The following is a 27069-nucleotide window of genomic DNA, read 5'->3' as shown; positions in this document are numbered from 1 at the left end:
TTGGTGACATACTCTCTTTTAATTTCTATTCCATAATCCTTAGCATCGGTACATTCCTAGGATTGTTTTGGCTTTTTGAACCAACAGAATGTCCTTCATAATCATGCCATCCTATTTAAACATCTCAGCGCCTTGATTTCTCTTCCCCATAATATATTACAGCTCTGCACTATGGTGACACGCTTTCTTATTTAGCACCTTTGCTCAAAAAATAAATTCTACTTAGATAATAACTTTATTAATTTATATATGATTTACATAATTCTCATGAATTTAATACCATGGGTGGATAGAAATCCTGAAAATAAGGATCAAATAATTTGCTGACATACAGTATAACCAAGAAATAATCACCCAAGTGTCAAAGCAATATTAATAGGTAGGTATGTAGGGATATGTGCAAGTGTGTGAAACATATATCCATGACTACAGAAAGTCAAAATCAATTTTAGAGAGAAAGCATAAAAGATAAAACTCATTAAGCTGTGTTGATTTTCTCGAGTGCACTTTGCGTCAAAATAATAACTCAAATAATAACTCAGGCTAGTGTGCTTAAGTATAGTTAATTTACATATAGTTATTTTCCCTAAATTGTTTGGCTGTAAAATTACTGATTGGATTTTTTTCCCTTTGTGTTTGCACAAGTAATCATTATAATTTAACAGCTCATTATTTTTTTTTTAAATGACAAAGATGGGGGTGGTTTATTTTTAAGAAGCTACATGGCTAACAGACAGCTCAAAAGAATTGAGTTATATAATATACATTCTATGCTTTCTGCGTTATATTCCTTAGAACTTAGCGGTCTACTTTATTAAAATCTACACAAAAATAGCTCTCTGGGTTTTCTTTTTAAAAAGATTGTCTTTTCTTTTTCTACAAATATATTCTCACACTGATCATGATTGCAAAGTACAATCAGTGCACATACTGTTGAAACCTGAGAACTCCCAGGCACTCAACACAGATTTATCCATCAAAGAAGCAAAGCCTTATATGTCTTTTGTAAATATTACAAATATTACAATGGAATTCTCTTAAGATACTCCATCATTTTCCCCAATGATGAGGCATTTTCTACAATGAAAAAGTTCATTGAATTATGTGCTTTTGAAAGTATTGGGAAAAACAATGAAATTCACAGTATAGGAACTAGGTCTTTGTACAGAAAAGACTTAGCATAGCAGGCCTGGGGTTGCTATTTTAGAAGGGTTTGTTAGTAAGTTTGGTCCTCAGCTGGCATCTGAGAACTTAGCTGGCAAACAGTTTCCTACACTACATGATAGGCTGTTTTGCCCACTAGGACACTAAACACCTGCTTTTCTTGTGGGAGCCTGGCATTTTTATAGTTGTTAAGAAGGGGTGCCTATGTGATCAAGCTAATGAAACCCTTGGGTGCTTAGTCTCTAAGGGATTTCCTTGGGTGGGGACACTACACACCCAAATGCATTTTTTTCTACTGAGAGGTCAGCTTACTTTGTGTGTTCTGTCATGAGACGGAGAGAACATAGGAAGCTTGCACATGTATTTCTCCAGATCCCATGATCTTTTTTTCCTTATTGATCTGACTGTTTACCCTTGCTGTGTCACTGTAATAAATCTTAGCTAAGAGTACAGTCATATGTTGAGTCTGATGAGTCCTTCTACTGAATCACTGAACATGTGGGTGACCACTGGGACCTGTGAATCAGAGTCACAATTAAAATATCCCTTACAAACTTATATAAGAAATGGTGCACTGCTTATATACATAAATAAGCTTCTGACCGTGAAGGTTTCCTATGTCATGTCATCAGCATTAGTGTGACTAAGCACCCTAAGGTTGAAAATTTATGATCCTGTATAGTCTTTTCAAGTAGAACTGATAGAATTATTCATTTTGAGTGACAGATTTTTTTTTTTAGTTTCCAATGACATCATGAAAAATTTAACAAGACTAACACACTAGGAATATACGTAACTAAAATGGATCATAGAGTAATCGCAAAACATGCTACAACTAAAAAAAAGAACCCTGAAATCTTTGCATTCATGATGACGCATGTTTTTATCCGATATCAGAGTGCAAATTTATAATATATACATATTTTAAGTTTCAGATTATCCTTCTTCCAGGTTCATGTGTAAGTATATTCTCTGAAAATTGTTTTACAGCAGTGTGTAAGGAGCAAGCTCCTCCTTTTTGTTCCCAAACAAAAATCTTTCACTTGAATCATAGCCTAGCTGGTTACAGAATTCTGAGTTGGAAAGAACTTCCCTCAGCATTTTGAATATATTTATTTTCTTTTGGCATACTGTTGTTCTTAGACACCTGTAGCTACTCTGCCATTTGTTGTAATTTGTTTTTGTAGCTTTTAAAATATTTTTCTCTTTATCCCTAATAATCTGTACTTGTACTACGATGTGCCTAGGCTATAAATTAATTACTTCTATTTAGACAACAACATTATGTTGTTCTTGAAGAAATTATATCTTTAATGTTGAAAATTTTCAAGCATTCGCTCTTCAAATGATTTTCTTTACTAGTTCCACTTTTTATTTCCTCTAGATATATGTTGGCATCTCTTAATTTACCTTTCATGTATCTTTCATATTTTTTTTCCTTTCATGTACCTGCACTGTCTTTTTTTTTCTTTTTTGCCCTCCCCTCTACAATACTTTTTAGGTAAATTCATTCTTTCATAATCTTAAGTCTATGCTTATATCCAGTCTAAAGTTTATTTAAAGTTTATCTGCTAGATTCAGAGCCTAGCACATATGTGGCTTCAGTTCCCATTTATCATTGAGCGATTTTATCTTTTCTTCTGATCCTTGGTGATTAGATTTTGTTTTTGATCACAATCATCTTTTTATGTGTATCAGTTATGTTATGTGTATGTGTGTGAATCTAAAACTTAAGCTTCTAATGCTTAATGTCTACCAGAAATAAATTTCTTTTGTAAGCATTTGTATAGGTCAAGTCCCATAAAAACCAGATTGTTACCTTATTCCTAAAATAACATTGAATAAAATCTTTTCTAATGCCATCACTAGCACTTTGTGTTTATTGTTGTGTATACATCTGGTGAAAGTTCTTTGAACCTTATCTCCAGGAATGTTTACAAATTCCATCTAGACTTTTGCAACTTATGAATTCTTATCAGCAGCCAGCATTTCTTTGCTGTGATACAGGCTATCTACAGACTTAATGTGTATAAAATTGGATGTATGATATCTACCACTCATCAAACAAATCTGCTGCTTTCCTAGCCTTCTATAGCTTAGTAAATGGCAATTCCATTTCCCCTCACAGTGGTTGATATCCAGAATCTTGGTGTCAACCTTAACTCCTTTTTTTCTCTTACATCCCATAGCCAATACACCAGGATATAATACTGCTCTGTCTTCAAAATACGTTGACAATATGACTTTTGTTAACTCTACTACTAGTACCCTGGTCTAAGCCAACATCAGCTCTCACCTGGATTACTGAAATAGCTCCTTACTGTTTTCTCTGCCTCCGCCCTTAACCCCTTTATTATTAATACAAGAACCAGAATGATCCTGTTAAAATAAAATTTGAATCACCTGCATGACCTGGCACTGGTTACCTTTTTCTCCTACTTACCACCCCTCCTTGTTACTAACTTTGCCCTAGCCACACTTGCTGTTCCTACATCATACCACATAGAGTCCCAAGTCAGGGCCTTTGTCCCTGCTGTTCCCTCTGTATAAAATGTTCTTTTTTAAAAAAGATTTATTTATTTATACATACAGAAACTGGGGTACAGGCCAGAGATGCAGGGGGGTGAGAGGATTCACCAGAGACAAAGCAGGGAGCAGAATAGGCAGATTGACTGAAATATACAGCTGAGGGGAGCAGCAGGCAAGTCTGCTGTGCCATGTGGGTAGCTCCCTGGCTGGGGATCGAACTCGTGCTGCAATGGCTGCGGATAGCTTCATAGGTTGTGTCTTAACCCCTTGCGCCACCAGGGAGGCCCCTAAAATGTTCTTTAGAATAGATGTTGTTGTGGCTTACTTCTTTCTGTCCTTCAGGTCATTACTCAAATGCTTCCTTAATAGTAAATTCTTCCCAGGCTTCCATATCTAAAATTATTATTCACACTGCCCTCAACACTTCCTGCTTTCCTTCCCTGCTTTATTTCTCTCTGTAACATTTGGCATTCTCTAAGACACTTGTATTTCATGCTTCAGCAAAGACTTCAAGTTGACTGTTTTAACCTGAAGAAGTTCTTTAGCAGGGAAATAACCAAGTCAAATGTCTTTCTCTAGTAATCTATGTACAGTACATTATGGAAAATTCTGTTCTTTAGTAAGCCATTTCTTTTGATAAGAAAAAAAGGTCTTAATCCAATCTTCTTTAGCATTACTTGCACTGAAGATTTTCTTCATGCACTTAACATTTTAAATTTGAATTCAAGATGTGGCTGGCAAAAGTACATTAAATCTGTGTCAAAAGATATTTATGCAAATAATTATATGATGATTTATGAATGACTGTGTTGAAATCATAATTCTATCCATAAAAATAGAATGTGCTAAAATAAAAGGCCATTATGAAAGTATTGTTGATCCTCTTCTTAACCATGGTGATGCATGCAACAGTATTCTGTTTGGCTATAAAAGATCCCTTTTTCAGACATTTGCCTGAAAAGACCATTTGTCTTTCATTTTGTCCACAGATGTTCTGTTCAAACTTAATTCCCCCCTCTTTGGATGAGGAAGTGTGGGGGAGGGTAATTTGGGTCATTCTTATCCTGAAACTTTCAGAAGCACTTATTTTAATTGTGGAAGAAAATGACAGTTTCTGTGTTACATTTTGAAAGCTCAGCTACTATTAAATTCTTCTCCAGTTGCAAATTGCCACACTTATGGAAAAATTTGCAATCAAAATACTCTCTTGTTGCAATATAGCAACTTCCTCTTACTGTAATTTTCTGCAAAGTGCCAAATTTTCTTCAGTGACTAGTCAAACCAATAGCTTATTTCTTATACATAAGAAAAGAAAGTGCTTAGCAATTTGAAACACTTGGAGTAAGTGATAGCTACTTCCCCATATTTAATTGTTTAATAAACAGATAAACAAAAGCCTTTGAGTTTTAAATATTTCACAAAGAAAAGTATTTTCTCTTACTTTTGAATTACCGTATGTGGGCAGAAAAAACATCTAAATATGAGCAAGTGGGGTAAGATGTTAATGGGACTAAATATTAAAGCAAAAAGTCTTCCATTTACAAGGAATAACAGCATAGGATTGACCAAAACCACACGTGGCGGTCTTGCCCATGCTGATGCATGAGAGAAAAACTCTGAGCTGAGTAGGGTGGGCCACTGGATCTTTCAGTACAGTGAGTGTGAGGTTCTTGATTCCATCAGTTAAGTTTACCTGACTTTTTCATTGACTAAAAATGGCTCCACACTTATGCAAAAAGAAGCATACTTTTAAAAACAATAATTGTGCTAAGAAATTTATAGTCTAATAAGAATAAAAAGGCAGTAAGTGGGAGGAATATAGAAAAGGTCAGTCAAACTCATTAGATCAGGCTCATTAGAGTCAATGTTTTATCAAAAGAGTATCACCCGCATCGGATTCCGAAGGAAGGAGGTGACTGGATCTTATACAAGATCTTATAGGTGATTCGCCTTTTCTTAGGGCAGTAAGGTAGAAGGGGGATGATTAATGGTGAGTTTGGGGGATGGGTGACAAGAATCATTACTCTTGGAAAACAGAAACTGTCAGCCTTAGATCATAATAATTACCATTTACTGAGAGGGTGATGTGTCAGGCACACAATTTGGCACTTTGATTGATATCAGTTCTCAATCTTAATCCTTACAGTAACTCTATACAGTGTTATAGTTAGCCCCATTTAAAAGAGAAAACTGAAACCGAATGTATAAACAGTGAGCTCTGGATCACATGGGTAGTGGCAGAATCAAAATTCTAACGACTGCAGTAATGCCTCCCAGCAAGTATTCTTCTATAGTCACAGTGGCCACGTGAGTGAAGAGACAAGTTGCCTCCGACACAAAGACACGCATTTATGAAATCCTCCCATAATGTGATGTAAATGCATGGTTATATGGAATACTAGTATATGAAGGATAAGACTTGTATTAGTGGAGATAATTAAAAGTAGTAACATCTTTTCAATCTCTAATTCTTATTCTTATGTCAATTTTATTTGAATTAGCAAGTTATATTTTGTGTGGATAAAAAAGATTTTCACCATATTTTGGGGGGGGCAAGGGGCAACCATGAATCTTTTAATCATCATATCTTCATGAGAGGAAGGCTCATGTTAACATTTTAATTTTCTTTTTGTTTTCAATTTAACCACTTTATCAAGGTGTGGCTGATATAAATCATTTGATACATTCTGACATACAAAAATACACTCATAAAACCATCACCCCATACACACACACATACATACGCATACACGTCACCCCATGATTTCTAATGCTACCTTTGTAATCCTCTCCACAACATTTTAATTTCTCAGTGAGATAGAAACTTAGGTATAGAAAGGCAGTGAGGATCAGCCAAGGTAGACAAGAATGGGACTGCAATCACATTTTATTCCAAACCTATTGACAGTTTTCACTGAACTCAGGACAATGACAAAACCCTATACCAATACTAATGAGGAAATCAGTGATCCAAATAAGGCAAGCCTGCCTCTCCACTAAGCTTTTACACAGGAGAAATATCCCGGAGGAGCTGATTCATCGTGTTATGTAATTTTTCACCTGATACACTGCTGATTATTATGCAATGCCTTAAAATTACTTGGTTCACTTTCTCAAGATGTGGTTTTTGCTGCATTAATTTCTAGGAAGGCAGAAACTATCCGCTTCACTTATTGCTCTATACTCAGCTCCTAGCACAAGGCCTGCCATACAATTATCTGTTGAAAGTAGGAATCAGCTACTGATCACCTCTGTGTGTGGGACACTGAGCTATACAAGTTTTAGCATCTTATATGCAATCTGCTAGACACATTCTGTCCACTCTTTCTTCAAAACATATCCAGAGTCCACTCATTTCTCACCACTTCCACTTCGGTACAGTTAGTCACTTAGGCTAAGCCACTGTCATCTCTCACTTGAAGCAAGCAAAGCCTACCTTGTTTCCCTGCTTCCATACTTATTCCAGTCCCTCCAATCTATTCTCAACACACCAGCTAGAATGATATGCTTCGAAGGCTTATGTTTCATTAAGAATGGGATACCCCCCCCCAAAAAAAAAGAATGGGATACATGGGGCCTCCCTGATGGCACAGGGGTTAAAGACAGCACTATTAGGCTATAGCCAGCCACTGCAGCACGAGCAGCCACTGCAGCACGAGTTCTATCCCCGCCAACCAGGGAGCAACCCACATGGTGCAGCAGATCTCTCCTGCCTCGCCTGCTGCTCCCCATCAGCAGTGTATTTCAGTAGATCTGCCTGTTCTGCTCCCCATTCTCTCTGGTGACTCCTCTCACCCCCCACCCCATGCCTCTGGCTTACACCCCAGTTCTTGTATGCATAAATAAGTAAATATTAAAAAAAAATGGGATACATGGTACCAATAGAGCAACACTGGTTGGAACCAGGAGACCTGACTTCTTGTTCTCCACGTTCCAGCTCTGACTCAATTTCCTCATCTGCAAGATCAGAGATTTAGACCAGATGCTTTTAGAATATCTCAGAGAGCACTAACATTATAGGATGCTGCCTTAAAAATGAAGGAAAAAATGGCTATCCAGTCACCAGAGTACATAGAATTATTGATGTTTTACAGATTATGGATACATGTAATCAGAGTCAGTCTTAACAATCAATGCCAGAATATACATTTAAAGGTACTGAGTTTATTTTTAAACACCACCATGTATGGAAATAACTTATCAGTCATATTAGATACAGTTATTTTGGGGTGCTTGGGAATTAACATAAATTTTGCACACGAGGCAGAGGAAGAAAGTTCCAATAGGTGAAAAGCAGAACATGGGACGCTCTTGTTCCTGATGCTTCTGTTGACAAACGGTTGGTATCTGGATGTCAGAGAAATCAGGGTAGGTTTGCTCATCTTTTGTGGGAAAGCAAAGACATGTTCGTGAGCAGAAAAAAATTTAGAGAACCAGATATGCTTCCTGAAGGCTACTGAATGACATGGAAAATAAACTGTATGTAAAAGGAAAGAGAAATGAATAGTATAGAATGAATCAGGTCTAATGAAGAATGCATGAAACCTAAGAATCTCAGAGGAAGTCACTGCACATGGCAGGATAATTTTGCCTGCAGTGATATGACTGAATCATAATTATTAAAAAAAATTCTGGTTATTAACAATGTCTTTATTTAAAAGAATCTGAAATGAATTAGCTTTTGGGGGCTACCTTTATTTTTGGCTTGTGCTGATAGAATATACATATTTTCTCATAATGGAGTTCTTGCAATGTCAATTTAATTCATTGTAAAAATGCTAGCATTTATCTAAATACCTTTATTTATAGCTAAGTGTATGTTTATGTCAAGCTCCTATGATGAGGTTTTAGCTCTTAGAGAATAGGCAAACTCCTTAAAACAACTACTTCAAATGTTTCCACATCTGCTAGTCTTGCTGCAGTTTTCTTGAACCAGAGAATTTTTTTCTTCACAGAAAATTATTAAAAGAGATTTCTGGATAGAAATAAAAGTTTAGAAACCTTTAAAAGTCACCCTATGCAATCCATTTTATAATAAATGATTGGGAAAGATAAATCATACTCTTCCTCTTTTCCATATTGAGCCATCTAGCAAGACATGATTTTAAGACTAAAAAAGCAAAATTGGTTTTATGTAACAGAAGGGAAGAAAGCACTTGACAGGAATTTTTTTTTTTTAATTCTTTGTTTGCAGCAAGAATCAAATCATCATTATGGTGTCAATTTAGATGGCATTTTCCACAGACCTCTCTGCAGTGCTATGCTCATCTTGTAAATGAGAAAACTGAGTAAGAGGAAGAAAGCAATTTATGCAAGCTCAGATATAAGAAATTAGATTTCTGTAGGGCCTGATGTTGACTGCCACTTCAGAACTGGTTGCCTCACATGCACCTACATTAGGTTCTGTTGTTCTCATCCCATGGGTGAGGAGATTTTGGTAGTATGGTTGGAGGGAGAAAGCCAACAATATTTATGCACTTGTACAACGCCAGACACTGTATCAGATACTTTACACACACTGTCCTCAGAAGAAGCTAAAGCCTCTTCTCAATTATAAATATACATGGGGGGGGGGCACGGCACAAAAGAGTTGAAAATATCTTCAAAAAATTTTTATGGCCAATGAAGTAGATTTCATATGACCACATCTTATAATAGCCTGTTAAAATTGAGGACATGCTATTAAAGTGGAACTGAGTGAAGGGGACTGAACAACTGGCTAAATTAATATGCTGTAGGTATGCAGCCTTTTGGTACTCTTCCTCAAAGAGAAAATGTGAAGAAAATTTGAAAGAATGGTCTAATTTAATAAATTGTCTGTTTTAATGAATAGAAATCTCTTTGAGTAACACACACATTTTATCCTAATTATTACTTGTATTGTCAATCTCCTGATTGAAGATAGATAAAATAGCTTGAAGTTACATTTTCCAATACATGCTTTGGGAAATGGAATTAAGTAGGTTAAAGAGAGGATACCTTCTTAGAGGTGAGCTATACTCTGGAGTGCACTCAGATTAATGATAATTTGGAATTTTTCACTCAAGCTGTGATCCTCATACATACTGTGAGAGAAATGTCAAAGCAGGTTTTACCTGGTAGGCACCTTCAGTGTCCACAGAAAAGCAAACCTCAATGTGGTAGTTTCTTACTGTGTCAACTTAGTGAAGCTGCAGCAATGTATATCCTAATTCTCTTCCTGTACCGTCTTAGTGATGGTCGCCCACACTGTATGAGCTTTGGAGAATAAAGTGAAGTAGTTAAGCTCTGGGTGTCAGTCACTGCTATGGCTCACACGTTTTCCCTTTTCTGTTGGTGTGCCCTGTTAGTATGGATCAGCAGCCAGGCCTACAACTCCTTTGGCTTCTCAAGTCTTGGACCGGGAGCCTGTGAAACTCCATGGGGAAGGACTCAGCTTTGATGCTGAAGAGGGAGAAATGCATTCATAGGTTCTAGTTAGTTCGAGGGTTCCCTGCTACATCCAAATTTTCTTCATAACTGCTGGCTCTGCTGAGATGCCTTCACCAGCTCCTCAACTGAGTAAGATCTAGTTCTTTATTCCATGTCATTTAGAATTTTCTATTTCCCTGATTGAAAACTAACTCACATACTCATTAATACTCTGAAGGACTGGGTGTTTTATCCTAGATGTTCTCTTTGCTCACCAGGAAGTAAATTCCATTTCACATAAATGGATTAATTCCTTTTCTATAAGGAGTTAAGAATAGTTACTATGTGGCCAGCATAATGCCAAGAAATTTATAGACAATGTATGACTTAACTGTGAAATAAATGAGTGAGGTGAGTATTATTATCCTCTTTTTACTGATGAGAAACAGGTTTAGAAATGTGTTTAGGTTCATATAACTGACTTGAAACTTATGTTTCATAATCCAACATTATTCTTGGCCATCTGAATTTTAGAAAAATCAATTTTCTTCTTTAATGTTGAGCTCTTTTACCTGGAGGCAATTAGATAAAAGAACCATTGTCTCTTGAGACCATTCCAGATTTATGATAATAATAAAATGAAATGAGAAGTTAACTTCCCCTGTTTCCTATGGCAGGAAAGTTTGCAGTTAATCTAAAATTATTTTCATATAAAGAACAGGGATTGAAACACTGATGTATTTACCAGCATTACAGGTTGTTTTGGGTTCAAGTCTATTAGGATCTTGTTTCTGGCTCAGTGAGGAACTTGTAGAGATGTTAAGAAACACACTCAACAGTATCATTTAGAACAGACTCTAAGTTGAGCTCATATACTTTGGCCCACTGCCAATAGCTGTCTGAGCCAAAAGCCAATGAAAAGTCCATGAAGGCTGCAAGCAATTTAAAAATGTTCTTGGAAAAGTTACCTTCCCGAAACCAGAATCTAACAGAATTCCATAGTTGTGTCTTAAACTTCATTTTCACATAAGATCTAGGCCGAGAGACTTAGACATGTAGTTTATTAAGAGGAATTTTTGGATATATATGCCAAACTCATTAGGCTTATAGTTATGTGGAATTAGAGGATAGTGAAACCACCAAGGAGGTAATATTTAGGATTTGAGTAAAGAACATAATTGGGTACAAGTTATGGTGCTTCAAACTGAAGAGGTTCTAAAGAGTTCTAGGTATAATTTACCTGTTGTTTTATTAAACTTCAAGTGCTTGATTAAATGAATTATGGTGTAGGTAGGGTGATTCTGGGAACAAAAAAGGCTCGTTACCTATAATATTTGAGGGTGTTTTTTCAGGCTAGAAAGCTGGGAGACAGAGATCTTCAACATGAAAGTGAATGGGGATTCAGTAACTTCGTTGATCAGGGCAGGTACATCCCCAAATAGTTTGTAATTATTCACCTTATTAATCAAGCCAAGGGCCTCTTATTAGAATTGATGCTTTATTTTTTCTAAGGCAACAAGGAATTTGTAATGAAGTTTAAATTTCATAAATTTAAATTTAATGAATTCTTTAATTCAATTTATCTATGTCCTGCTTTGAATGCTGCCTAACTTATCCAGATTTTATTTTGCTTCCTTACAAGCCATTAACCAGGAACTAATAGAATGAGATTCAGATTTATTCAAACATAAAACCAAAGGAACTGATTTCAGATTGTCAATAATCTGATTTACACACTGAGTAGAAATCTCTCTTGAGTGAGGGTGTGTTAGTGTATCTTTGTATTTTGTTTAATGTTCACTTTATTAAACTTAATTTATGAAACAAAAAACTCAAACTTTAAAGCAATATTTTTATAATTAATAAAATTTATGAACTTAATCCGTTTCTTAGGAATTCCATTAAGTCACAAGCTCTACACATTGAATCTTTTATAGGCAGTCAATACTTTCAAAGAACCTGAGAACATATCAATACAAAATTATTTGTGCTGTAGGTTTGGTTCTTTTCTGTCTTTTTTTTTTTTTTTTTAAAAGATTTATTTATTTATTTATTTATACAAGCACTGGGTACAGTCAGAAGCGTGGGAGGGTGAGAGAATTCACTAGAGCCAGAGCGGGGAGCAGAGCAGGCAGACTAACAAAGTACACTGCTGAGGAGAGCAGCGGGTGGCAGGAGAGGTCTGCGCACCATGCGGGACCCTCACCCAGTGGCCAGGGATTGAACCGGCGCTGCAGAGGCTGCGGGCAGCTTCGCAACCCAGCGCTCAACCGCTGCGCTACTGGGGAGGCCCTCTTTTCTGTCTTGCTGTACTTAACTTCTGAAAGTTTTAAATGATTCATTTTCTTTATAATAGTTAAAGGGCCACTTACATCTACTTCATCTTGGGAGAGTTTAGGTAGTTCATGGTATCTGAGGGTTTGGTTCATCTAATCTAAACTATTAAGCTCACATACAGAGTTTGTGATAGCACTCCCTTATTTATTTCTTTAATACCGATGAAGTGTGTAGTGATAACCCCTGTTTCACTTCTAATGCTTGTAATGTGGATTTTCTCCTTGTCAATGTGGCTAGAGGTTTATCTATTGTTTTTGACTTTTCAAAAAAAAAAAAAAAAAGAGAAATCCATGGCTTTTGTTTTGATTGATTTTCTGTATTCTATTTTTAAATTTCAGATTCCTGCTCCTTGTTGTCTCCCTTTTGCCTTTTTTTTTTTTTTAAGGTGGGAGCTTAGATGAATGATTTCACACCTTTTTCCTTTTCTGACATTTAGTGCTATAAATTTCCCAGTAAGCAAATACTGTGTTTTCATCTTTATTCAGTTCAATTTTCTTTGAGGATTCCTCTTTTATCTATGGATTATTTAGAAATATGTTCTTTCTAAATATGGATTATTTAGAAATATGTTCTTTAATTTTCTCATGGTTGGAAACTTGTTATTTGTTCCTGATTTCTAGTTTGATTCTGCTATCATCAAAGAACATACTTCCTAAGATTCTGATTTGTTTAAAAGTAAGGTTGATTTATGAGCCAATATATGGTCTCTGCTGATGAGTATCTTGACAAAAATGTGTATTCTGCTATTGCTTAAAGTCAGATACCACTGGCGGGAAGTCATTCAGAACTTCTACATCTTTGATGTTTTTACTTTATGGCTCTATGAGTTGAGAGGCATGTTGAAGTTTGCAACTGTAGGTCTGTCAACTTCTCCTTTCACTTCTGTTCTGTTAGATTTTACTTTTAGTTGTTGGATGTATATCCATTTAAGATGATCATGTCTTCTTAGTGAATGGGAGGTTTTACCCTTGTTGTGGAGAAGAAACTTTTTACATGGATTCCACCTGATGAATAGGGACAATAGAGTGTGTTGACTAAGAGAGAGACTTCCAATGGTCAAATCCCAGCTCCACCAATTACTACTTAATCCATGTGCCTCAGTTTCCTAAGCTGTAAAATGGGGACAACATCACCTTTCTCCTAGGGTTGTTATGAGGATTAAGTAAGCTACAATTAGAAAATTACTTAGACTAGTATCTGTTTCATAATGTTTATTTAAATGTTGAATGCAAAAAAAAAAAAAAAAGCAAAACAAAACACGGCATCTTTTAACAGTTCTTCTCCTCCAGGAGCTCTATCAAAAATCCCCTCCCAAGTACTTAACAGAAATAAACAACAACTGAATGTTTGCAGTTATATCCTAAATAACTAAGCCACATAAATATCAGTACATTAAGAAAGGAACTATCCAGATTTTTGAACACCTACTCAAAATCTGTTTTAAATAAGCTATCTAAGATCACGATTCAGTTTATGAAAATATACCTGCATGCAGCCTGGATCCATAATCAAATTTTACTTGCTTTGGCATCTCAGTATGCAGATTTAAAATAAATATTTTGTTTAGGAGGTTAGAATAGCAGCTTTAATGTAAGAGCAAGTTGTCATACATATGTCATATAAGGGAAAAAAAGTCCTGTATCTAATCATTCTTTATCCACAGGCTTCCATCACTACATTTGAATTACACACACACACACACACACACACACAGAGGCACAAACACCATTGTCTGCCTTGCTTTAAGGTCAGAGGAGGGCTTTGAGAGTTAGCAATTCCCACATTTGCAGACAGAGAATCAGTGAATAGGTAAAATAAAATTATACTCTTTAAAAGCACCATAATCTGCTGGCTGACAGGCATATTGTGGCCTCTGTAATGAGACAGCAGTGAAAGGCAGCAGGCAAGAACCAGCTGGAACTGAAGCTGTGAGCTGGAGTGGAGGCGGTGGGGGAGGGGGTAGAGGGGAGCCAGTCCTGTTGCATCGGGGGCACCCACAGAGCAGAACAGTTCTGTAAATTGCCCTAATTAAAGGTGCAGTTGGCACCTGGTTTGCTAGAGACTCCAACATGGTGTGGTAAGTTACTAGGTGCTCTGAAATGGGTGGGTGGCCAGAGAGAGGAACCGTGTGGCACACTGTCTGTCATCAGTAAACCAACCACAGGCTACTTGCAGGAGGGGCTGATGAGGATGGGTTCCAATGGTTGATGTGAAATGGAATGTTAATGATAAAACGAAGAAGAATTTAGTGACATGGGATAGACAAACTCGACAGAAGATACTCAGAGCTCTCCCTGACACACGGGACACGAGCCTGTGGTGAGAGAGCCTGGCAGTTCCCACCATGAGTATACTCCGACTGCCCTGCTGGCAGGCCAGAGTGGGCATAGGACATGGAGGAGGGGCTCTCTGCAGTCCGAGGACATCAACTAAGAGATACTGAGAGGGCCTCCCCGGTGGTGCAGCAGTTGAGCGCTGGGCTGCGAAGCTGCCTGCAGCCTCTGCAGCGCCGGTTCGATCCCTGGCCGCCAGTGAGGATCCCACATGGCGCTCAGATCTCTCCTACCGCGCCCGCTGCTCCCCTCAGCAGTGTACTTCGTCAGTCTGCCTGTTCTGCTCCCCACTCTGGCTCTGGTGAATTCTCTCACCCTCCAGCGCTTCTGACTATACCCAGTGCTTGTATAAATAAATAAATAAATCTTAAAAAAAAAAAAAGAGAGAGATACTGAGAGAGGCACTGAAGTTCCTATCCCATTCACTTTTTCACTTAGCGATCGCACTGTTGTTTAGCACCCACTGTGAGGTTGTACAGGTCTACTAGGTTAGAAAATACAGTGCTGAATGAAATGGAGATATTATCCATGACAGAAACAGATGTACTAGGGAGAAAGACATTAAGACTCACATAAACAAACATATAATTACACATCATAAGAAAGGCTTTGGAGAGAATGTACAGGGTGTTAAGGGAGTATAATAAGAGAAACTGATCTTGTTTAGGGGGTAGTGATGAGGGAAGAATCTCAGCAATTTCAGATTTACATCAGAATCAGCTGGGGGGGTGGAAAAGAAGAGATTTAATCATTCTCAGTAGAGAGAGAGCAGACCAAGAGAAAAAAAGAGGTAGAAAAGATGGTTGGGTAAACCAGGGTAGTTAGACATGGTGAATGATATTCCTTTAAATAAGTTTAAGGAAAAAAAAATGAACTGGAACAACAAATATATGGAATTAATAAAAAAAATTGTATATTTTACCGTCCAATAGACTTCTAAATATTATTTTTTAATTAATTTTTTTTACATCACTGTTCATTTTTAAACAATATTTGTTTCCCCCCACCCACTCAGGTGTAGTCCCCATAGAGTTTCCTTCACCAATGCACCCGTGCACATCACCTCAGTCCCCTGTGCTCCTCCCCTGCAGGATGTCTCTGATTTATAATTGTCTGTTTTTACTTTGTTGTGCTTTGTACTGTTATTATTTTTTTATACTGAAGACCCCTAAATATTCTTTATTATTATAAAATCATTCCTGCTGTAATTAAGAGGAATGAGTGAAACACTGAAGCCAAACTGTATTCGCCTTGCTTTGGGATGCTTTTCTGGGATGCTTTCAAAAACAGACCAGTGAGGACTATAATTTAGATTTGTTTATAAGAAATACCACACACACTCTTTAATAAACTGCTTAAGGGTATGTCATGCTGGTATGTTCCTGCTATTAAAATTAACTATATTTTCTAAGTTTGAACTCAGATACAGCAGAGAAAGCAGCCCATGAAAATCAGTACTCAATTGTCTACTTAAGTCCTGTTCCATTAAAAAAGGTGAGCACAAGGGACTATGGCAATGGTGCACGGGTAAATAGGTGGTGGGAATTTTACGGGGACTACACCTGAGAGGCAAAAGCATACATTGTACAAAAAGGAATGGTGTAAAATATATTAATTTTTAAAAAAAAATATTTTTCACCAAAAAAGGGTGTGCTATCCAAAGAAAGTTACAGACATCCATCATTCATTCTGGAGCTATTATTCTTTTTTTTTTAAAGATTTATTTTATTCATTCATACAAGCACTGGGTACAGTCAGAAGCGCAGGAGGGTGAGAGAATTCACCAGAGCCAGAGTGGGGAACAGAACAGGCAGACCGATGAAATACACTGCTGAGGAGAGCAGCGGGTGCGGCAGGAGAGGTCTGCACGCCATGTGGGACCCCTGCCTGGCAGCCAGGGATTGAACTCGCGCTCCAGAGGCTGCGGGCAGCTTTGAAACCCAGCACTCAACCGCCGCGCCACCAGGGAGGCCCACTAACTATTATTCTTACTCTACACCTGAGCACAGAGTTAGGAAGTGTTGCACTGTCTACTCTGGTGTTGCTTTCTCAAATCTTTCACATCTTACACACCTACATAGTGTACCTCCTACAGAAACGGCACATTGATTTTTTTGATACTCTGAGCCAATAGCACAGTTGTTTCAAATTACTTAAAAAGTTGTAGTTCAAACAATTTCAAAGAGCACCTGCATGCCTATGTTCATAACAGCGCTGTTTGCAATAGCTAAGCTTTGGAAACAACCCAAATGCCCAAAAATAGATGACTGGATCAAGAAGATGTGGTACATATATGCCATGGAATATTACTCAGCATTCAAAAAAGATAAACACATGCAATTTGCAGCAACATGGATGGCGCTGGAAGGGATCATGCTCAGCGAAATAAGCAAGAGACTCTTTATGGGGGGTGGGGGGCGGGGAAAGGAGGGCTTGGGGTAAAAATAAGGGGGTTGTAATTGTATGGAGAATATAAAAATAAAATTTAAATTAAAAAAAAGTTGTAGTTCATGTTTTTCATGGACTTTTAATATGAAGCTATTGGCACAATAAGCTCCCTTTTAACCAAAATGGCATACAATGGGCTGATTTTCTGAATGTTCTAGTAAACAAGATTCACAGCCTCTACACTGCCATGGTCCTAGATTCTCATCATCCATCTGGCCTGGGCTTAATGGCCCTGGCTCTGGCCTCAATGCTCTCCACTAATGTCCTGCACCAGAGTGATCCAACATGCCAGTCACGTCATGCAAGTTCCCAACTCAAAATTCTTTAATAGCTCTTCGTTATTGCAAGAATGAGTTTAAGTACTTTATCATAAAATTCCTGATCTAGCTTTCTAGGCCCATCTGCTGCCCCCTTTCCACCTGCTTGCTTCCCTTGAATTTTTAAAGAACAACAATTTTGAGACTCATGAAGTTTCTGGAACATGCCATATTCTCACAGAGTTGTGGCACATCTTCATGTACATTCCCCCAAAGTACTGCTACTCAGCTTTCACTCTTTACCCAAATGCTCCCCATTCTGAAGTCTGGCCTCACTTCCCCCAGGAGGCTAACACCCTCCTTCTCTTATGTTCCTCCTATGTTTCTTGCATCCACCCATTACAACGGTTAAATTATATTGGGACTCTTGGCCTCTTTCTCCCCAAACAATGGTGCACTACATCTTCCCATTTTTTATCTCAAGCACCATCCTTCATGCCTGGTACACACAGCACATGCTCACAATTTAATAAATTCATGAATATATTAAAAATCCTGTTTTCAATGTTGAATTTTACAGCTACCCATGTATTGTGTTCATCACACTGATAATTTATCAGCTAATTATTATTCTCCATCACTTGTGTGCATATTAAGTTATTTTATTAAAATTCTACCCTGCTGCAACTTATGAGCTCACTGCACATTGACCTCATGGTTTTTAAGAGCACAAACTCTTAAAATTAAGATCTTTTGTGAAAATTGAGCAGTAAGGTCAAAAAAACCACCTGGAATTTATCCCAAAGAGTCATTTGCCAGTCTCAAAAAACACAAAGTTGGATAGCAGAGTGTTTGAAATTTTACTCACGTGGTACAGTGTGGTCTCTGGCACAGGTGTGCCCATGATGTCTTGTCTCAGCGCATCCATTTGCAAACTAGGTAGCAATGAATAGTGAGTCGGGCTATTACTCTTGTCACCCTTCTTTTTTGACTTCTTCCCTGTGTCTTTTTTGCTGTTTCTCTGAAACATGTATTCTTCTTGAGCAATTTTTTCATTGCTCATATATCGGAGCAGAGAGTTTTCTATATAAAGAAAGATAAATATACAAATGTCAATATGCAAATACTCCAAATCTGCCATTCTTCCTTAATTGTGCTATTAACTTCTACTTCAGAAATGTAACAATTTAATTTATAAAATATCTATGTAGTGAAAATATAGAGGATCTTAATTATTTGGATAATAAGGCAGTAAGAAATAGGTAGATTAATCCTCCAAGTTTGATCTCTGGACCAACTGAATCAGAATCACCTGCAGAACTTGGAATAGAAGTTCTGGGTGTGTGACTCATAAAATTTTTAATAAGCTCCCTAAGAGGGATTCTGCTAAAACCTGATGACGAGCACTGACTTAAAGCAACCTAGGATAACACCCTTGGAGAAGTTTGAGTACACATTATGAACCAACAGTCAGGAAACTTAGTTCATAAAAATCTATGTATAAATTGATAGCCAACACTTAGTGTTTCACAAGGCTTCCACCCTCCCACAAGATGTCACTATCAGATGAAATCTCACAAGAGTGACTTGTAGATGGCACATGGTAAACATGTCTCTACTTTTTTTTTTTTAATTAATTCTATAAAACAAACAAGGCTAGAAACTGAAGTTTGGAAAATGGAATGAATACACAGATGTAAAGGAATCTATCAATGTTTCTATATTTACCAACATTTTCTGAAATGCTCAGTCTATAAAACAAGTGTTAAGAAGACTAATGAAGCAGATACTATGCTTGCTTATCCCTACGTGGTCTGTGGATCGGTGTAGTAATGAAATAAATTTTGTACATTGACCAGATAACAGGAAAATGGGTTAAACATACCATGAAGGAAGATTAGGTTCTATGAAGTGTTTTGCTTTGTTTGGATTTGCTTTATTTTTTATCTACAACCTTATGGCTCTCTGTTTTGGAAAGTGGAAGTAGCATCATGACCACCTGGGCCCACCATATCGACATTTGAACAAATCCCATCTGGTAGTGAGACTTTCAGTTGCTCTCTTTACAGCTCACCTCAATAGCAAGATAAGTGAACATAAACACTTACTTTTGGTAGATACGTCAAGTGTAGCCCACCCCCAAGTAAGAAGATAACCCTGAACAGCAAACAGAAGAGAAATAAAAGCAAAGCAGTTTTTTTTTTTCCATTTCTCTATGGTTTACATTAGAGTCACTGGCCCAGTGTCCATTAGCCTTTACCCATGTTTCACTGTTCATTTTAAGGTTGTATACAAAAGTAGCGAGGCTGCATTGTGGAGCAATAGGGACTGATCCCAAGCTATTCCTATTTACTGACCTTAATTCATTTATGCAGTTTCACACTTCTGACCTTGTTTTCCAAATATTACTTTCAAATAACAATCAGATATTCCTTTTTCACACTGTACTTATCTACCCCAAATCCTTTAGGAGACATTCAGAGAAGGTATCTATGTAATAACAGATCAAGAGAGTCAAACATTGGTCTGAGTCGGTTTGTATGCACCATAAAGTCAATGAGAGAATGAAAAATTTTCCACTGAAGCTATAACATCCTATTTAAAGAACATTTTAATTTGCTTTTTGTTTCAACAGCCCATCCTACACTGAAATTCTAGAACACTTACCTCTTCTACTATCTCTCTTCATCTTATTTGGATCTTCATAGTCCCCCACCCAATTATATTCCACTGGCATAGATATAGGTCGTAGCTTGCCTAAACACAGAGAACAAAATTCACATCACATTGTTTTTCTTCCCCATGTCTGCTCAAATTTACACTGATTTTTAGCCACAGTCTGCAAAACACACTCACTCATATGCAACATTATGGTTGGCATTTGTGTAGATGAAAAATGTGTGTTTTGAGCCAGAAGGTGAAACTGCCTGTGGCAACTGGCCAGATAATAATGCAAACTTAAGGAACTTTTTATATGTAATAAAAAATAGCCTAGGTTTGCTTTCTTAGGAGTCCCAGACTTTAAGAGTGTGGTCCTTTAGAAAGAGGATCATTGCTTCAGTGATTTTACTTCATTTTCAATAACTGAATCTCTTAATCCCCAGTGCTCAAGTGTCTAGATCTTGACACAAGGTTGCCCTTGTGTTGGACCTGCATGCCAGGACATTAACCCATTGTTTCATGTTGGAAAACGACAATGCTAATTTCTCCTCTTTACTACCTCTTTAACCCCCTATCACCATACATTCTGGATACCACCGCGCCTCAGCAATATGATTGGATTCTTTTTCATAGTCTATAACTGCATCTGCCTCAAGCATCTCTTTTGCTACAGAGTACATGTCTGGTTTACAGATTCAAGTAATCACTGCTTCGGCCTGCCCCATTTGCTATATTCCTTTTCCATTTCCCTCTGTGACTGTATTTCTACTAAACAGCATTTTCTTTTAGCAGGCAGAACTCAAGGCATAGATGTCAAGGATAACTTCTTAGTAAGGCTGCAATGTATTATTTTCGATCAATTTGAAAATTCCTAAAGCACAAATCAGCCAAAGAAAATCATACAGAAGCTTTTAAAGGACACAGACATACCTTGTTTTATTGTGCTTTGCTTTATTGTGCATCACAGACACTGAGGTTTTTTGTTTGTGTCCTTTAACAAATTGAAGGTCTGTGACAAACCTGTGTCAAGCAAGTGTATGGGAGCCATTTATCCAATGGAATGTGCTCACTTCGTGTCTATATCACATTTAATGAATGCATGTACCCTTTTTTTAAGATATAACACTAGTGCATTTAATAGATTATGGTATAGCGTAAACATTTATATGCACCAGGAAACCAAAAAAGTTGTATGATTCACTTTATTGTGATATTAGCTTTATTGCAGTGATCTAAAACCAAACCTACACTGCATCCAAGGTATGTCTGTACTGAGTACATGTCTGGCAAATGGTAGGAGCTGAATAAATTTTGATTGAATGAAAAGCACAAATGCATACAGGACTGGATCATAACAATAATGACTGTGATGATCATGATAACAGTACTAACACATTTACCGTATGCCACATATTGTTTAGGGTTTTACAAGTATTAAATTGTTTAATCCTCATATTATAAGAAATATACTATCATTATCCTGATTTTGCCAGATAGAGAACATGAGACAGGTTAGATAATTTGTCCGAGAACACACTTGGTAAGTGGGGAGGACCAAGTTTCAAACCCACGCACTCAAACATCATTGCTGCCACCATTTTTGGTGACTTCAATATTCACCTTTCAATATTCCTGTCCTCTCTGTTTCGTGAAGGTCTCTCTACCCATTTCTATGGTCATGTGCTTACTCTCATCATCTGCAAAGGCTGTAATCCCCAGCCCCTAGTATCCTATTTTCCAACTGCCTCTCCAGTTTCCACTGGACATTCCAACTCGAACAAGTCGTCCTTCCTTTCCACCTTTCAACCCTCTCGGTTACTCTCTGGCCTCTTCACTTCCCTTCTTGCATAGCCAAATTTTGCAATCAGTCACTAAAATCAGTCCAAGTTAGAAAAATTCTGTTAGGAGATTTCTATTTCTATTTCTGTTTTTAAGGAAAATGTGCCAAACTTATGGCTTTTGAATATGTAGCTTTCATTATGATAGTTTATTTAGTATGTTTTGCTAAGCTCTTTTAAAGTCCGAGGTTGAACTAGGCATGATAAAATCACTAATGAGCCAAAGAATGCAGTATTTATTTAGTGGCTTCCTTTCAAGGTATGCAAATGACTTTATAAATGATCTCTTAAGAGTCAAACATTCTCTTGAAGTAGGTCTCTGTGCTTTCACAGAGGAAATTTGGGTGAGCTGATACAGGTTGACATATTCTGCTCATCCAAGGCTAGGTAAAGGTTTTAGAAGGTTCTCCTTTTGCTATGTCTATTCAACTGCTTTGCAGAATCAGTCCTCCAGATTTTAAGTGTTTGAAAGCTTTACTTTTGAAATTCCTACTATTTATTTCTTTAGAATCTGGTTTTTAAAATAAACTCCATTTCAGTCTGGGCACTGAAGCTGAAGCTGAAGCACTAACAGTTCTAACACTGTTTCTACATGTTAGCAAGAAAATCTTTTGAAAAGTGAAAAATCTAATGAATAAGTAGTTGTTTTACTTGTTCCATATGTTACAAATATATAATTTTATCATATAAACTACACAATTATATAATATACTTTTATTATATATGATATGTAATTTTATTATATAATATATAATTATATATTAATACTTTTCAAAGACTTGATTGGCTTGGAATCAAATGTATGTGTTCATAAATAAGAAATGCACTCACACATAGAATGTTAAATACTTAATTGTAGTCATTGTATTTGAGATCTCTGAGATTTTCATGAAGCCAAGTCATTGAACCATGTAATTAAGTCTTTGATATTTCTGGTTATATCATCAACTGTAGGCAAAAATTTGTAGAAGATTTAAACACTGTCTTTTCACGGAGTGATTTTTTTTTCCAGAGACATATGCTATATATTACTAATACAAAATTGAGGAAATATATTGAATTAAACCAAAAAATGAAATAAAAAGTCTTAATTAAAATTTATTTTTGGAGCATGTCAAACTTCTCCTTTTATTAATAAAACTATGAAATTAGCATTGTAAATCAAATAAGTATTTTTTATCAAAATAAGTATTTTGAAAGTATTATTTGTTTAGGTATAACAAATAATGTTGCTTATAAGTATTACTTTTTAAATTCATTTTATGTTATGCTGAAATACTGACACAAACAAACAGTAACGGAACAATATAAGGTAACATTCCTTTATAAATAGCAGTCTTCGGCAGATTGAGAAGCAGACAATGGCTTAAATTATTTCTAATTCCAAGCACACAGATCTTTGATTGCAGTTTGCAAATGTTTGCCACTCTATGTATACAGCAGCATTTTAACTTTACTTGACAACAAAGTTTAAATGAAAAAAGGTCTTTGTGGTTTGATGCTTTAGTACTGCTGATATAAAAAAGAGCACTATAAGCATTATTGTGATATAGATGGACACTATTATACTAATACACACAAGGTATATTTGTAAGCTCATGTGACTTTTTAAGGCTTATTAAATACATTTGACTAATCCCTATGTAAAAATTTAATACTAAATATGAAAAATATGAAAACAATTAATATATCTCTTTAAGAAGTAACACATACCTACTAATTCACAATGAAAAACAATAATCATCAAGAATATAGTAAAAAAAAAAAGAGCCCATTAAAATTTTTTTGCTGATTACTTTCTCTTAAAGTAACTTTTTATTCCTCTAAGCATAAAGCATTTATTAAGTGTAGAGCTCACTTCATACACTATCATTAATATTGCAATATCTCTGTGCTAGTTAGTTTCATAGTTAAACTATTATTTTGTCACTTGACTATTCATATCTGTTGCACATCTGGAATTTTCTAACTGGGATGCCAACAGAAGCACAAACCGTGGGCTGTAATTCTCTCTACTTTAATAGAAGTCATAGAGTGGAAAGATTAATATTTTTGGATTTTGTGTGAATTTTATTCAAGTATATTTTTTCCCTATGAACTCTTTGTGCAATTAAACACAAAGAGAATACTAAGTATAATTTTGAGAATATTGAAAAATAATGGAGTGGTTTGTAATGAGTATTTTATTATTTAAAATACTGTTTTAATATAAAATTGCTATGTTTTAATACTAGTGTAAGAATTACTTGAAAATAAAATAACCTTTTCCTTAGATAATAATGCAATTCAGAGCTATTACAAATGCTACAATGTCCTCTGGCAGTTAACTGCTCGCTCTTCAGGGCTCCTTAGCTCTTTCCTTGTGCCTCTGGTATATATGATGCTTACTATATGATACTTTGTTTATAGGTTTTTCTGCTTTTTGGCACAAGCCAGGTCTTATATATTATTTGTGTGGATGTTCCTGGGAAAGACTGACCCAGAGCAGATGCCACCGAATTTCTCCTGAGTACTTGAGTGGAAGGACACTAGACATTAGGGATGTGCCAAGTCACTGGGATCTTCACTGGATCCTGTTTCCTCCTACCTATTCAAGGACATCATTTGAGCATTCCTCCCTTTCTTTGTCCCATAGGATCACATTTTTTCCCCTCTCTACACAATGATTTCCATTAACATATAAACATGCAATTTTTATAATCTAAAAAAAACCCCATCTCCTTTCACCATTAAAATCCTACCCAGGCCTCCCTGGTGGCACAAGGGGTTAAGCACCGCACTATGAAGCAGTCTGCAGCCTCTGCAGCAGGAGTTTGATCCCCAGCTAGGGAGCAACCCACATGGCGCAGCAGACCTCTCCTGACTTGCCAGCTGCTCCCCTCATCAGTGTATTTCAGTCAGTCTGCCTGTTCTGTTCCCGGGTCTGTCTCTGGTGAATCCTCTCACCCCCCACATCTCTGGTCTGTACCCCAGCTCTTGTACGCATAAATAAATAAATCTTAAAAAAAAAATCCTACCCAGCCACTACCTTATTTCTCTGCTCCCCGTATGCAGGAAAACTACTAGAAAACCTCTATTCTCAGTCTCCAATTCCTCTCCCCTCCCATTTCTCTTTTTTCTAGCTTTATTGAGGTTATGACTGATAATTTTATATATTAAGGTTGCAAAACATGATTTTTAAGGTATACTACAAGATGATTTAATCTATGTACATTATGTAATGCTTACCACAATTCAATTAATTAATACAACCAGCACCTCACATAGTTACCGTTTTATCTTTTTGTGGTGAGAATACTAGCAAACCTCAACATGGAGGTTCTTCAAGAAATTAAAAACAGAACTATCATATGATCCAGCAAGCCCATTTCTGGCTATATCCCCAAGGAAATGAAATCAGTGTCTCAAAAGAGACACTTCCACACCCATGCTCACTGCAACATTGTTCACAATAGCCAAAGCATGGAAACAACTTAAATGTCCATCAACAGATGAATGGAAAAAGAGGTGTGTGTACACACACACACACACACACACACTCAGCCATAAAAAGAACTGCTGCCATTGAGAACAATCCAGAAGAATCAGGTGGACATTATGCTAAGTGAATAAAGTAACCTAAGGGTCTTTCTCATGCACTGGGCCCAAGAATCCAAGCTATAGTGTTAGTTTCTGTTTTCACAGTTTTCTTCCTCTTCCTTCCTGTCACCTTCCTGTTTCTCTCTTTCCTTTCCCTTTCCTTGCTTTCTTTCAGGCAGTATGTAAATTTGACCAACACTATGCATTTTTTGAGCAAACTGAGCCTTAGAAAGCTGGGTAAGTAATCAATCAAAAGTAGAATTCCTGTTTCCGGACCTTACCTAGAAACAGTCCCATAGTGAGCTACCCAGGATGTCTGTTGAAATACTACAGAATTGCTGCCTTTTTCAACTATGTCACTTTTTAAAACTTTCTCCCCAAACATGCTAAAATCATTAAGTTTCAGGGTGATAAACAGCATCTGAAAAGCAGTCTTTTAAAGTTGCCAGAGTGGAAAAACAGACTTCTCCTTAAGTCTGACATACCCTTCAGTGCTCACAAAAAAAGCTTTCTGTAGAGTGTAAGTAGAAAAATATATATACATATATACACACATACACACATCTGTTCTGAATATTTTAGCCAATATTTTGATGAAAATGAGTATAGTAAGGAATGTTAAACTATCAGCATACCACGTACACCCATCAAACGCTCCACATACCAGACAGAAAAATTACTTTCAGATGGTTGACTGCATTTCTAGGAAAACATCCTGAGGTTATTTAAGGTAGAGAATCACACATTTAAAGAGAAATAAAACTAAATTAAATGGAAGGCCAGTATATTTTAAGGATAAAGGTAACATATCTGGATCTAATAAAATAAGTAAGAATTGGGCACTTTGATCTCTAGAGCCATATTTTTTAAATTTCATTTTTTTGGATAAAAGGGCTTGGGAAAAACTTGGTTTATAAACATCACAATGTGCTGATTATTTAAGTACTGACTTTCATGCCTTAAAAATAACATAAATCAAACCCAAAACCAATTAGTAACTTGAAATTACTTTCAGTTCCATTAACAGAGGGCAAAAACAATTAAAATCTCATTTCAAAGAATAAGGTACATCTTGTTTGTACATTTTCCTATTGCATTCTAAAAGTGACATATTTGCATATCATACATCCAACAAGAGGCTGATATTTAAGATCTACAAAGAACTCACACAACCTAACAAAAGGTAAACAATCAAAAAATAGGAAGCGCTAAATAGACACTTCTCCAACGAAGACATACAGATGGCCAAAAGGCACATGAGAAAAAATGCTCATCATCATTTATCATCAGGGAAATGCAAATCAAAACCACAATGGGATACCACCTCACACCCATGAGAATGGTCCATAGCAAAATGACCGGAAACAAGTGTGGGGAAGATGTGGAGAAAAAGGAACCCTCATACATTGTTGGTGGGAATGTATACTGGTCCAGTCTCTATTGAAAAATAGTACGGAGGCTCCTAAAAATATTAAAAATAGCTCTAACGTATGATCCAACAATTCCACTCCCAGGTATCTACCTGAAGATGTA

The 27069-nt window shown here is 36.6% G+C and overlaps 1 protein-coding gene across 4 annotated transcripts in view; it reads right to left on the bottom strand.

Annotated features, from left to right (window-relative positions):
- The window catches only part of CNKSR2 (connector enhancer of kinase suppressor of Ras 2), a gene marked incomplete at both ends in the record, with an annotated part of 238038 nt that overhangs the window by 55392 nt on the left and 155577 nt on the right, over positions 1–27069 (bottom strand). For 2 of the 4 annotated variants that reach the window (XM_084259165.1, XM_084259167.1), the window contains 2 exons: positions 18327–18541; positions 20126–20215. In XM_084259165.1, the coding sequence (XP_084115291.1) occupies positions 18327–18541; positions 20126–20215 (305 nt within the window). The remainder of the gene's footprint in view (positions 1–18326; positions 18542–20125; positions 20216–27069) is intronic. The other 2 variants (XM_084259166.1, XM_084259168.1) reach the window with 1 other exon arrangement.

This window comes from Talpa europaea, assembly GCF_964194135.1.
Source record: "Talpa europaea genome assembly, chromosome: X".
Lineage (NCBI taxonomy): Eukaryota > Metazoa > Chordata > Mammalia > Eulipotyphla > Talpidae > Talpa > Talpa europaea.
The sequence above is the reverse complement of the archived record's forward strand: the minus strand, read 5'-3'. Positions and strand labels throughout refer to the sequence as shown.